This window comes from Monopterus albus, unplaced genomic scaffold (assembly GCF_001952655.1).
Source record: "Monopterus albus unplaced genomic scaffold, M_albus_1.0 scaffold28.1, whole genome shotgun sequence".
In the NCBI taxonomy this organism is placed as follows: Eukaryota; Metazoa; Chordata; class Actinopteri; order Synbranchiformes; family Synbranchidae; genus Monopterus; species Monopterus albus.
Genome location: NW_018127908.1, coordinates 1,336,905 through 1,349,333, shown reverse-complemented (window position 1 = coordinate 1,349,333; position 12,429 = coordinate 1,336,905). Strand labels below are relative to the sequence as shown.

The 12,429-nt window shown below is 39.0% G+C and overlaps 1 protein-coding gene across 2 annotated transcripts in view; it reads right to left on the bottom strand.

The window, feature by feature from the left end:
• Window positions 1-341: 341 nt before the first annotated feature.
• The window catches only part of tnn (tenascin N), a 43,526-nt gene continuing 31,438 nt past the window's right edge, over window positions 342-12,429 (bottom strand). For both annotated transcript variants that reach the window (XM_020595631.1, XM_020595633.1), the window contains 8 exons: window positions 12,098-12,280; window positions 11,224-11,313; window positions 7,183-7,446; window positions 5,559-5,822; window positions 4,051-4,314; window positions 1,846-1,976; window positions 819-957; window positions 342-629 (listed from right to left, as the gene is read on the bottom strand). In XM_020595631.1, coding sequence (XP_020451287.1) covers window positions 472-629; window positions 819-957; window positions 1,846-1,976; window positions 4,051-4,314; window positions 5,559-5,822; window positions 7,183-7,446; window positions 11,224-11,313; window positions 12,098-12,280 — 1,493 coding nt within the window. In that variant the 3' untranslated portion in view covers window positions 342-471. The remainder of the gene's footprint in view (window positions 630-818; window positions 958-1,845; window positions 1,977-4,050; window positions 4,315-5,558; window positions 5,823-7,182; window positions 7,447-11,223; window positions 11,314-12,097; window positions 12,281-12,429) is intronic.

Below are 12,429 nucleotides of genomic sequence, written 5' to 3'. Positions count from 1 at the left end.
TTGTTGTTGTTGGTTACCATCTCCACCACTAAAATGAAAGTAGCACTTACTTTCAATTACTATAATTAAAGGGGGACTCCAGTTATATAGCATTAGACTTCCATAAAGTCAGGGGACTCATAAGAAACTAATTTTAAAAAGAATGGGGAAAACTGAGGCAGCAGAGGCCAAGTTATTCTACTATTAGTCCTTAGCCACAGCCAAGAGTCAAAAAATACTGCATTGCACATTTCCTACAGTGTAAATCAACAGCATCAGGACATCAAGACTGTTTTTTTAGAAAGTTCCCATGAGAGCAATAGAAGACATTAACATCTTAACATCTGTTTTCACAGGCTGATGAGCCCCCTTGTGATGAGCAAGATGCTGCCAACAGAAGAGACATTACTGTAAATAAACAGTATCATCAATATTATGGAACACTATTTAAAAAATGATTTTTTAACAATACCGATTTGTCTTAACAATAATTCATACCAGCCAGCCGCCTCCATCCGTGTCCATGTCGCAGTAAACCTCAGTTGGTTTGGACTGGTCGTTGTTAATATAAATAGTGTACATGCCGCTCTTTTTGTTGCCATTCTTCATGGTCTGAATGCAGTCCATGGGAAAGGGGTACAAGCGGCCAACTAGGGAGCAGGATGTGATGCAAGCATGATTTATGTCCAGGACTCAGGATATAAAATCACGTTATAGTTCAGAATTACATTATGTTACATGATACATGCAATAAAAAAAAGAAAGAACATATCCGGACACAACAGAGCATCACAGATATCTAAAAGATGACAGTAATGAGAGAAGCAGTGAATACAGACCTGTTTTAAAGATGGTCTCTATCACTCTGCTCCTCTTGTTGCCCCTGTAGGCAATGATGGTGACAATGTACCTTGTCCCCATCTTCAGACTGGAGACAGCAAAAGTCTTCTGTGGGGCTCCAAGCTGCTTTTCAACAGTCTGACAGCAGAAAAGTTTAAATCTGTCTTATTATTACACAGAGTGTAATATCGTGTAACTGAGGTATAATATTTGACAAAATAAAATTGCCCTTGATCAAGATAACTCCAATGAGTGATGGCAGACGCTGGCTTGTCGTCAAGATTAATTTCTGGCCACAAGAGGTCAGTGTTTGGCAGAGCTTAAATCTCAAACAGTGAAGAAACTGTTCTCGAGGAAGTATTTGTATTGTGGTATAGGGGAAAGACAGGACCAGCATTTATCATTTAGTGTTTATCACTCTCCATTTGGTTACAGGATGCTCAAAGTACAGTAGCTCTGCTTGAAGGTTTTATGAATTCTTGTACAATACATTCAGTTTTCTGCATTATGGTGATTTTTTTAACTTAATGTAATGATCTTATAAAAATTGAATTATACCATGATAAATAATAATGTATTATATAAAACATATTTATCTCTTTATTTCCAAAGAGACATATGAATTTTAAAACAGATGTGGCAAAAGAAAAGTAGCAATACCACAGTGTAAAAATACTGTTACCAGTAAAAGTCCTGCATTCAAAATTTAAACAAATGTAGTGGAGAAAAAGTACAATATTTACCTCTGAAATGTAGTGAAGCTGAAGTATGAAGTAGCAGAAAATGACAGTACTCAAGTAAAGTACAGATACCTCATATCTGTACTTAAGTACAGTACTTGATGTGATTGGTTACTTTATACCACTGGGAGTATGCACATCTTGAATATGTCCGTAGTGTGTTAAGTCTAATGGATGACAACCAAAACTTTGAAGTTAACCTTTTAAGTGTTATCTGATCATCTGAATACCTTTTGGTATACGTGCTGCAGTGAGTTGCTGTGTGTTAAACCTCATGGCTCAGTACCTCCATGTTGCCTGCTTCATCTCTGTACGCAAGGGTGTAGCCCTCAATATCAGCCAGAGGAGGAGTCCAAGTCAAAACAGCTGAATCCAGTGTCACATCTGTAACCTTCAGGCCTTTAGGGGCATCAATGTCTGTTGGTAAAAGTGTAAAATAGAGCAGATTACAGTACAAAAGCATTAATTGATTCATCAATACACCTTATGAAAAGAATTCTTGGTTGGATTAGTAGAGGATTTTTTTTTCTGCTGCTTATATTTAAAGCTACAGTATATACATTTTTTTCCAAATATTTTTATTTTAGAAATATTCTCCAAACTTGTCTTAATGTGGAGAGGTGGTGTCGAAGCTTCCTGTGACCCAGACTCAATGAACAGCACTGGCAGCAGTGCAGAGATATTAGCTTCAGAAAGGTTTTGAGTGAGATTGACGATTGAGAGATTGTCAGTTATTTCTGTCTGATCAGTAAGTTTTGTTGCATTCTCATTGTATTTTCATAACAACAAATATCTGAAGCGCTGGTCAAAGCGTGGTGGAGCCTAGCAGATCATGGCAGAGCGTGGTGAAGCAAGGAGAGGGAGTGCTGGGTGAAGCAGAATGGACTCATTTGGAGTTTCATGCAAGTGCTACCTTCCGTTTCATTTTGTAGCTTTAAGTGCATTAACTAAAATTCACCATGAGGTGCAAAAACCCCAAAACAATCTTTTATTGTTTTGGGGTTTTTATTCAGGAGTCCAATTATCCAATTATCACAGATTTTTTTTTGCTGGTAATTGAATTGTAACACGGGGGAACGAGCTTAGTAGTACTACTGGGATCATCAGACAAAAGTCTACGAAACACAGTGTTGTTACCTTCAGACAGTTTAAAGTGACATATTAATGATGCTTGTCACTAGGTTCAATGAAGTCACAGATGTATCCCAGATGATTTCTTTTGACACAATGGCGCTCCTCTCTTAACCCAGCACCATGATGGTCTGCAGTCACCGATGGTTTCTAATGAGTTACGACACAACAAGTTTATAGCCCAACACTCCGCCATTTGCTGCCTAATTGAAAAGGATCCTCCTTTCACTTACAGCTCCCAGGTGATTTCACAGATCATTTGACTCACACAAAGATGCTCCTGTTGTAACCTATTCACCATGTGCTCCCGCTGCTATTTTTACCCCACACTGAGTTACAAGACATATCTTACATGGCCCGGTCTGTGAGGAGCATTTCCTGCTAGAACAGCAGTTTTGGTGCTTCTCGACAGTTTAGAATAAACAAATTTAGACTTTTAATTAATCAAAGTTCATATAATGGAAATTGCGAATTTTGTTTTTAGTGTGCACATGATTTAAATTAAAAACTAAAAATGACCTTTCATAGTCCAGGTGGTTTTGAGATGTGGTAAATCTATGATTCAATTCAATGCTGTTTTTCTGCAGAAATGAGTATCATCAGCTTTCTAATAAACTGTATAGGGGAAAACATTACTCTAGTTCCTGCCTCACTGTGTGATAGGCAACGACTTTCATGCAACTGATTTTACTCCAAGACTAATGTCTGTTTCTTCTTCTATAGAACTAGCATTTCCCCAAACTGGGGCCATATGAAGCAGATTCTGATTGAGACATTCTTTTGGTCTTAAGCACTAACCTGTCTCACTTGTGCCACAGCTGTGGTGCTTATGGGCCCTGCACATTTTTTCTTAATGCCTGCTGTAGTAACAGAGCTATTTAAAACTCAATCCAGAATCAAGCTGCATGACTTTTTTGTTAGTTTTGTTTTTTGTTCGGCATGTCATCAAAGTGTTCGCTCATCAATTCCCTGCTTCGCTAAAGGCAGGATAGTATATCTTGAAACAATCCAGATGTATGGATACTGTATCATTTAGTTTTGTATTAATGTGTTTCACCTTATGTGGATTTAAAATTAACTGATGATTTGAGTATTAACAGACTAGAAATTCTCACACCTGTCTCATTTATGTAAAAGTCAGACTAAGGCCTAACCTGGCATACATTTGTCAATTTCTCCTTAAATCATTACTTTGCTTGTGTGCATAAATGTCTTTAAATTGACTTCTACAGATGATACAAAACAGAACAAAAAGGATCTTAGTACTATGAAGTTCATCTTTACATTATTGGAATTTTTATTTCAAGACAAAACGAGGCTGTAATATTACCAAAAATCGACCTATTCGTCTCGTATTAACCTGTCTCGGCGTTAGTTGAAATCTTCTTGCTGACTTTGTTCCCCCTGATGGCCCAGATATAGACGGTGTAGAAAACTCCAGGCCTCAGGCCAGTTAGGCTGTAAGAGGTGCTGCCAGACCCAACTGGGATTTCCTCACTATTGCCCTCTGAAGAGCTGTAGGTTAGGATGTAACCATCAGTTTCTGCCTGGACTGGATCCCATGACACAGTGAAGCTGGACTCAGTTTCATCTTGAGCTAGGAGGTTAGCAGGAGCATCCAGTTCTAGAGGAAAATGTTAGTGGCAGTAGTTAATGTACTCATACAACCTTCAAAAACTACTAATGCAAACTGTTGTTTCACTTCTTACTGAAAATCGAAATTTAGCTTAAGTTTTCTACGAACTTTAGTACCATAACTGAGTAAATAAAGAAAAATTATAATCATACATAATTATACAAGCATATTGCAACATTAAAAAAGATCCATATAAATCCTCTAGACCTATTTTTAATTAGTATCAAATGGTACTAAACCTGATAGCCACTTTACAGCTCAAATGTAGTTGATGTGAAGGACATCAGCTCAGGCAGTATCGGGCTCCAAAGGAGTCTTTGTATTTAAAAGATAAGGCTGGTCATCTTATATATTAACAATATTTTCAACACTCCCCATTCAGAGACTAAAATAGACAATGATTTGACTCTGCTCATTATTAATGTCCTTCGGTGTGTCAGTCCTGGATCAGCTTATTCCTCGGTGCCTAAAGGGCATCGCACACAGGCGGTGTGTGTGAAGTACATCAAAACACTGGCACTCATTATTTTCAATTAAACCGGCAGTGAACTGGCATGCATCATTATGGGTTGATGAGCATCAACACTGTTTTCCCAGTGTCAACGCATATTACAATTCATTGTCAGTTTTAGTCTCTGTATGGACATTACTGAAAATACTAATAATATAGAAAATGACTAGCCTTATCCTTGAAGTTTTCTTTTTCATCTTTGGCTATAGCCACTGATTTGTGACTGTCTAATAACCCATTGAAGATGGATTCTTGTTCTTGGGGCCAAGAGGTTATTTGGGACATCCAGTTCTGTACAAGTCATGGTTTAGGTAAGACAGTGGTAGCCTAGCTACGCCAGCTAAGTCTATCTGGATATTTCAGTTGTTTGACCCCTCCGCCTGAGTTGTGGATTAGAAAAGCCAGATTCAATCATCTGAGATAAGTGTGCGCTCCCATGGTTATTAACTACACTATAGTTATATTGATAGTCAAAACCATGAGCAGCTGGATTCTCATTGGCCATACATGCACATATTCAAAGTGAGATTGCAGTCTGCCACCCCAGTTTTTCATTTCCTTTGTGTTGTCACTCATCTGTATCTCATTTCATTTGACAGAGAAATACTCTTTATCAAGTTATTATGTCGAGGATCATAATAAGGGTTTCCTTCAGATTTTACATTAGCCAGTCAGAAAATGTGTTGCTTTTGACTTGAACAGAAAATCATAGATCTGAGACCTGTCTCAGCCTGTGTTGAGACCTTCCTGCTGGCCTTGTTCTCCTTGATGGCCCAGATGTAGACAGTGTAGAGGACCCCAGGGCTCAGGCCAGTCAGCATGTGTGAAGTACTGTCAGACCCAAGTAGGATTTCCTCACTTGAGCCCTCAGAAGAGCTGTAGGTTAGGACGAAGCCATCAATTTCTGCCTGGGCGTTATCCCAGGAAACCCTGAAGCTGGACTCGGTTTCATCTTGGGCCAAGACGTTAGTAGGGGTGCCCAGCTCTGCATAGGGAGTTATAGTTAGTACAGAACACTAAAGGACATCACTACATCCAGTGCACAAATAGAAGAAATAATGCACTGCTGATACTCTGATACTCCCGGTGATGACACTGGTGTGTGAGTGTTTGGGAGTGTGAGTGGCCAAATAGTGTGAAATGCACTTTGACTGTGCTGCAATGCATAGAAAAGCGTTATTCAAGTATAAGACCATTTACCGGTACCATTTCTCCAATACTGCACCATGTTATAGTTTAAAGAGAAAACAAATATAACAGTGCTAACACTGCCACCTTGCAAAGTAAGTTTCAAGGCCATATTTGCCTCCTGTTGTTTGATGTATGACACAGATTACTGGAGCTAACATGCCTGCCTCCCTCAAAAATCGAAACTCTGAATCTAGATCAACACTGTGTATTAAAAGAGAAAAAAACATTAGGTACATTTAGCAAACACAGCAGCTCAGAATTATAAATTCAATAAATTATTAATAATTCCTGACCATGTTAAACACTTACACTGCTGGTATTTTACAGATGCTTCAGTGCAATTGTGAGAACTATCTTTTACTTTACTGTGAGTGTCCTTAAAGTTTTAAGTCCCTGTGTTCAGCTGAATATTTTAAAGCTCTTTGGATAAATGCCAGTCAATACTCCAAGCGTCTCTTCTGCCGCCTTTCCCCAGAAACATAAATGCAAGCAGGCAGCAACAGCTGTTAACCTTCACAACAGTCAGATTAAAAGACACAGGAGAAACAAAATGCCTTTGTTGACCCAGCTAGATTGGCTCTTCCAAAACTTTTACAGATATTCAGCCTCAGGCTAAGCTAAACCACCTTTAAAGGATGTGTCCACCCTAATTATGTTAAACAGCCTTTATCAGTGACAGTTCAAGTTTCTCCTCTTGGCATGTAGGTAAAGAGAGGTTAGTGTGCCAAGTGTAAAATGTCAACAGTGATGCTTTTGACTTCTTGTCACCACAAAACAGACAAGGAAATTGTATAGAAAACCATCACATGAATGGTCAAAAGACAATGATTGGCATTGTATAAAGAAAAAGAAACACCTCGGACATCTTTCCCTCTGTGTACAGGCTCCAAAGATGAGAGAAAAAAATGCAATGCATGGGAACACTTGAGATGTCGGAGCACCACAAGTCATTGAGTTGCCATCAAAAAAGACTAGTTAGTAGCTTATTTTTTGTGTCTTACCTTTGTGGAAATCCCAGGTGACCTTTTAGACTTATTATCCACCATTTCATTTTATATCAGGATATTCTGTGATGCTCTTATGGGTGGATATATCCACACAAAAGATTCAATCAATCATTACTGTGATGAACACTGATTCTTTTCTAAGTTTACCTGTTTCAGTTTCTATTGAACTCTTTGTGCTGACTTTGTCTCCCTTGAAAGCCCAGATGTAGATGGTGTGGAGAACTCCAGGCCTCAAGCCAATCAGCTTGTATGAACTGCTATCACGTCCTACAGGGATCTCCCAACTGGAGCCCTCAGAAGAGGTGTAGCTCAATATATAGCCATCTATTTCTGCTTGGACTCGATCCCATGAAACTGTTACAGTGTCTTCTGTTACCTCGGTGGTAACAAGGTTCGTTGGAGCATCAATGTCTAAAGGGGAGATGAAAAAAGAGGTATTATTCAACTGCATTGGGCTATAAAAACAGATATGATTCATTTAACACATACTGTACTGTAGGTCATCTATCAGTGTCTTCCAGAACAATCATCTAAATGACCCTTGCAAAAACAATCAATTCAATCATTTGCTGAAAGGACTGATGCTGTTGTTTCTCTGTGGAGGACATTCACAACAAAACAGGAATATTTTTACTTAAATTGCAAAGGGTATGGTTAGTGTAGTATGACAACAGTGTAATATGCAGTTTGGTTCGCCGAGGTCAGGGCTTTAACCCCTGCTTATAACATCCACAACTGCACTGAATTGGTGTCAGGAAGAAGCAGGTATAAAAAGTAGAAATAGCAAAAACAGCATGTGATAGGTACTGGAAGAGTGAACAGAGGTCTGCAGCAGGGTTTGGTAAAAAGGAACTATTAAGCATTTTGATTGCGACTCTGTGGCATGCAAAACTTTTCCAGTATAAGTTCATGCAAGAGTCTCCAGAGTTTTATATTGTACACACTAAAGATGACAAATGAAGCAGAGAAGAATTTGTACTATGGCTCAGAGGAAGAGCTCTGTGAAGCTCTTCAAAGGATGAAGCAATTTAACCCATGGCCATGTCCTGCACAGGGAAGAGGACACAGGAGCAGAGCAAAACATGGGGTTGAGGATTCTCGGGAGACTTGTGAAAGAGGCAAGCAAAGCAGTTTGTGGTGCACTGTGTGGATGGATGTTAGTCTCTATCAAGGGAATCTCTATGAAAGTGTAGAGTGAGACCAACAATAAGAAGGACGGTGACAAAGAATAAACATGGCAGATTACAGAAGCAGACTAAAAGGAACACAGAGGAAGTCAGGGGAAATGTAAAAGCAATCATCATTTAGGATTATTTGTCTGTGTCAGTGGCTTTGTCAAGGTCAATCCTGTGTCAGTGTCTGCATCATGGAAACGAATTGATGAAGCATCCAGGAGAAAAAAGGGGAGTATGCAACTGTCTAAGTCTATATCCCCAATTTGGCTCTCCACACTTCTCCTGCTGTCACTGTTTTGTCCCCGTGGCTGCACTGCTTGACAGTCCATCCACTTCTCCTGCTGTCACTGTTTTGGCCCCGTGGCTGCACTGCTTGACAGTCCATCATGAGCTAAACCACAGAAATGTATAACTCCATGTTATTAGGGTTGAGTGTCTCCTCCACAGCCTAAAAATGGGAAGTCATTCAATACCTTCAGTAAGCAATGAGCTCAGAAAGCAATGCCCACTCACGATGTAAAAAATCCCCTTCACAATGGCTACAAAACTATAAAAAGTAACACTAGGTCTCAATCCAAAACAAAAATGAATAGCGTCTGTAACAACTAAATCTAATATCATTGTTTTTGTCTGTTCATAACATAAAGCATTTATAACCTTTGCTTCCATTCTGTTTTGTTTTATGCCATACTGTACATTCATATTCACGAGTAGTTTGCTTTCCTTTATAACTAATAATTTCACTGCATATATTTTGACAGTGACTGTAATCTAGTTTTTGTGCATATTGCTTTGTGAATGTACGAAACTCCCGTTCTCCTGATTCCCCACACAAACCTGCTCACCTGCACTTTTATATGGTATCTCTGCATTGTGTAATGCTGTTATTTTGTTACACTCAGAGCAAAAAAAGTGCTGATCTAGACCTCATAGCTGCTGTCTAAATTACTCTATATGTTATCAGATCTTTTTCCAAGCTTTCTGAGGGTGCCTGAATATGCTGTGTAGTAACAGTCTACGATGGACTGAATTACTCTACCCCACTAGCTGCAAAGCCACAGCAGCTACAGGGCTATAGAACCTGAACTGTGGCTTTGGCCATTTGGAAAACAACTCATCTATTGTGGGTGGTATGTTCAGCAAAGGAATCAACCACAAGGTGCACAGAAACAGGCTGTTTTTCATCATTTACTGCCTCACGGTTTCACAGCCCTGACTGTACAGTGGAAGCCATGTCTGCAAATGGAGTGCAGGGAAAATATATGTCAGAACGATGTTATTCTTTTAGAGACTAGTGAGTGTGTCAGCTGTGACATATGTTTTATTGTGGAGTCCCCTGGCCACCACTGTTTTTATTTTCAACAATTTATTTGTACTGTAAGCAGCTCATACATCTATTTTTATGACAGAATTGACTTTTCAGTATATGGCTACATCTGGATGAATCGTATTAACAACATTAAATGATATGAAATCTACTTTTAACATTATTAATTAGCCATACATTGCACTGACAACCACAGAGTTTCAAAGTTTTGATCAACATGCAAGCAGTATTCTTTACTTTTAACTTTTGTAGTGCATATATTTCTGGTATCTACTGTACAGAACTGGCTCAAAAACCAACCTCTGATAATCAAGCCTGAGCAGACAGGATTCTCCCACTGGGCCATGAGAAGTTTCAGCATTACTGTCATTTATTTCTAACACCATTCATTTTCAGTACAAGTATGTTTTCAGTTTTGTAGCTTTCTATGTCATTTCATCTGGATAAACACCACCTCAAACTTATTAATTCATGAGCATGCGTATGTTTATTTATAGTTTATTGATGGGAGCTTTATAGTAATACTTTCATTTTTCATTCAAAAAGGCCAATAGGTTATAAAAGAGGCTAATCTAATTTTTAAATCAGTGGGACTAGCACTGTCTGTTGTACCTCGCTGTTAAGCAGAGCTGAGGACTATCCTCAGGGGCTCTTGAGTATGACTGGCTTCAAAAGAAAGAGAAAATACCTAGCTAACACTGATAACTAAGAACCATTAAATTGTCTGCCGCAGGGTCTAAAAAACAAAGAGCCATCAACTTCTGAAATGAGTAAGGCCTGAGGCTGGATGAGAGTGAAGGTGAAGGCGGAAAAAACAGAAGGGAGTGAGAGGCGGAGATTTAGAAAATAACAATGCACAAATGAGCCGAATAATGGGAACAACCGAAGACCTTGTGTGCCAGTGTGGGTCATTTGTCAGTCACTTAAATAAGGAGCTGAATGTCAAGACCAGCTGTTCAAGTGAAACAGTAAAATGAATTCCTCCTTACATAGTAAAACCAACCCAGAACACGATTAAACCGAATACGTATAACTGAATACCACACCACTAAAATCCAACATTACCAGATGGACCCTGTAAATCTCGAACCTTCTCACCTCTCCCAGCAGGGAGCAATCATAGTCATAACACTGTTCATATCATGTTTCCCCCCAGTGACCATACTCACCGCAGCCGTTAGGAACCGTCCAGATTATCAGGCTGTAAATTCCAGCCCTCTGCTATTAACCCATAATTGTGCCTCTTGCTGGCTATATTCGTTATGCTGTTTGTGTTGGCCTGGTGTGGAAGATAATACTAAGTTGCATCACACAGTATGAAAATATTGTGTGCGACAGATTATGTGTTTTTCCTGTTAGGCCTAACCACTGGTGAATTATAGGTGGCCTGACAAGAGTTAAGAGTCGTCTTTGATCCTGCACCCAGTTCTAAGCTAAGTGGAATATGGATAGCCTCGCCGTTTCTTTTATGTGTTTCACTTCCACAAGTGGCCGATCCATCATTTTAAGTGCCATCCACACTGAGACACAGCCAGTGGTAAAACAAATGCAAGTCTCTGCAATTTCTGTTTAGTGGTCGTCTATTTCAGGAAAATTGGGCCCAGTTTGCGCTTACTGCTAATAACTGAGTAACACAGAGCCACATTAGGATAAATGACACATGAACGCTGCTGTGTTGACACTGACCTGTAGCACCGGTGACGGAGGAAGGTTTTCCCTCACTGTCTCCTTTGACAGCCTGCACTGAGATCAGGTACTCTGTCCCTGGATACAGACCTGCAAAAAAAGACACATTTGTTTGGTCTCAGCAAAGGCAGAGATGTAATTATCTGTAGTATGTACCAGTATAATGCCAGTGATTTATGTTACACCAAATTATGTGTATTTTTTCTATCTCTTCCAAGTGACATACTAGATATTGTAACACTATCTGGCCTAACAGCCATCAAATGATAAAAAGTCCCAGAGGGAAACCTACTCTTTAATTAAACATAAAACTCATGTACATTCTGAGGCAATAATTATGATGAGACTTTTCAAGTAGACATTGTTTCTTTTTAAGGTTTTACAACTGACAAATACTGAGAAATCCCTGCTCTATTACATGAATCTTATCTTCTAAACATCTGCATTTAAATGTAACTGTGTAGTATATTGCCATATGAAAAAATATATTATACTATGTTATGCATTTATTTTAAATGTTTTTATTTTACTTAATACTGTGATAATGACAGTTGATACAAATCAGAAGAGTGAATACAAAAAATGTTTGTGTAGATGAATGTGTATAATTGCTGTCAAGTAAGTGAATACACTTTATTTAAATAGCAGAAAAAGAAGGTGCTTCACATTATATTTCACTCAAAATATTAACTAGGTGGGTGAATAACAAACACTAAAGTAAAAAAAAAAAAATCATAAATAACATCAACAAAAGAGTAAACATTTTCAGAAATGAGTTTGTCCACATTTAAGCAGAGTATAAGATCTACTCTGGGTTTTCACATGTGTTCATATCTTCTGTGTAAACCTGCGTTCTCTCTGTTCTAACACTTACCCACAATAGTGTGTTTTGTGCGTGCCTCTTGGCTCCTCTGTACGTTCTGCTTCTCCTCCAGCCCTGCTGGGTCAGTGTGCGTGAGCCTGAAGTGATCTACCTCTGCTGGTGGGTTCTTCCAGTCCACTCGAATAGAAACTTCTGTCTGGCCAAGAACTCTTATATCATTGATAGTTGAGACATCTGGGAAGGATATAAGTGTTGAACAACATAGTGTATAACAGACATGAGCCTCTAACAGGAAAGACTGTATTAAAGTCATGTGCATCACTATGATCCCACATGGCAATGAATGAAATGAAAGATGACCTTTCTAGGAGGAGGGCAAGCAG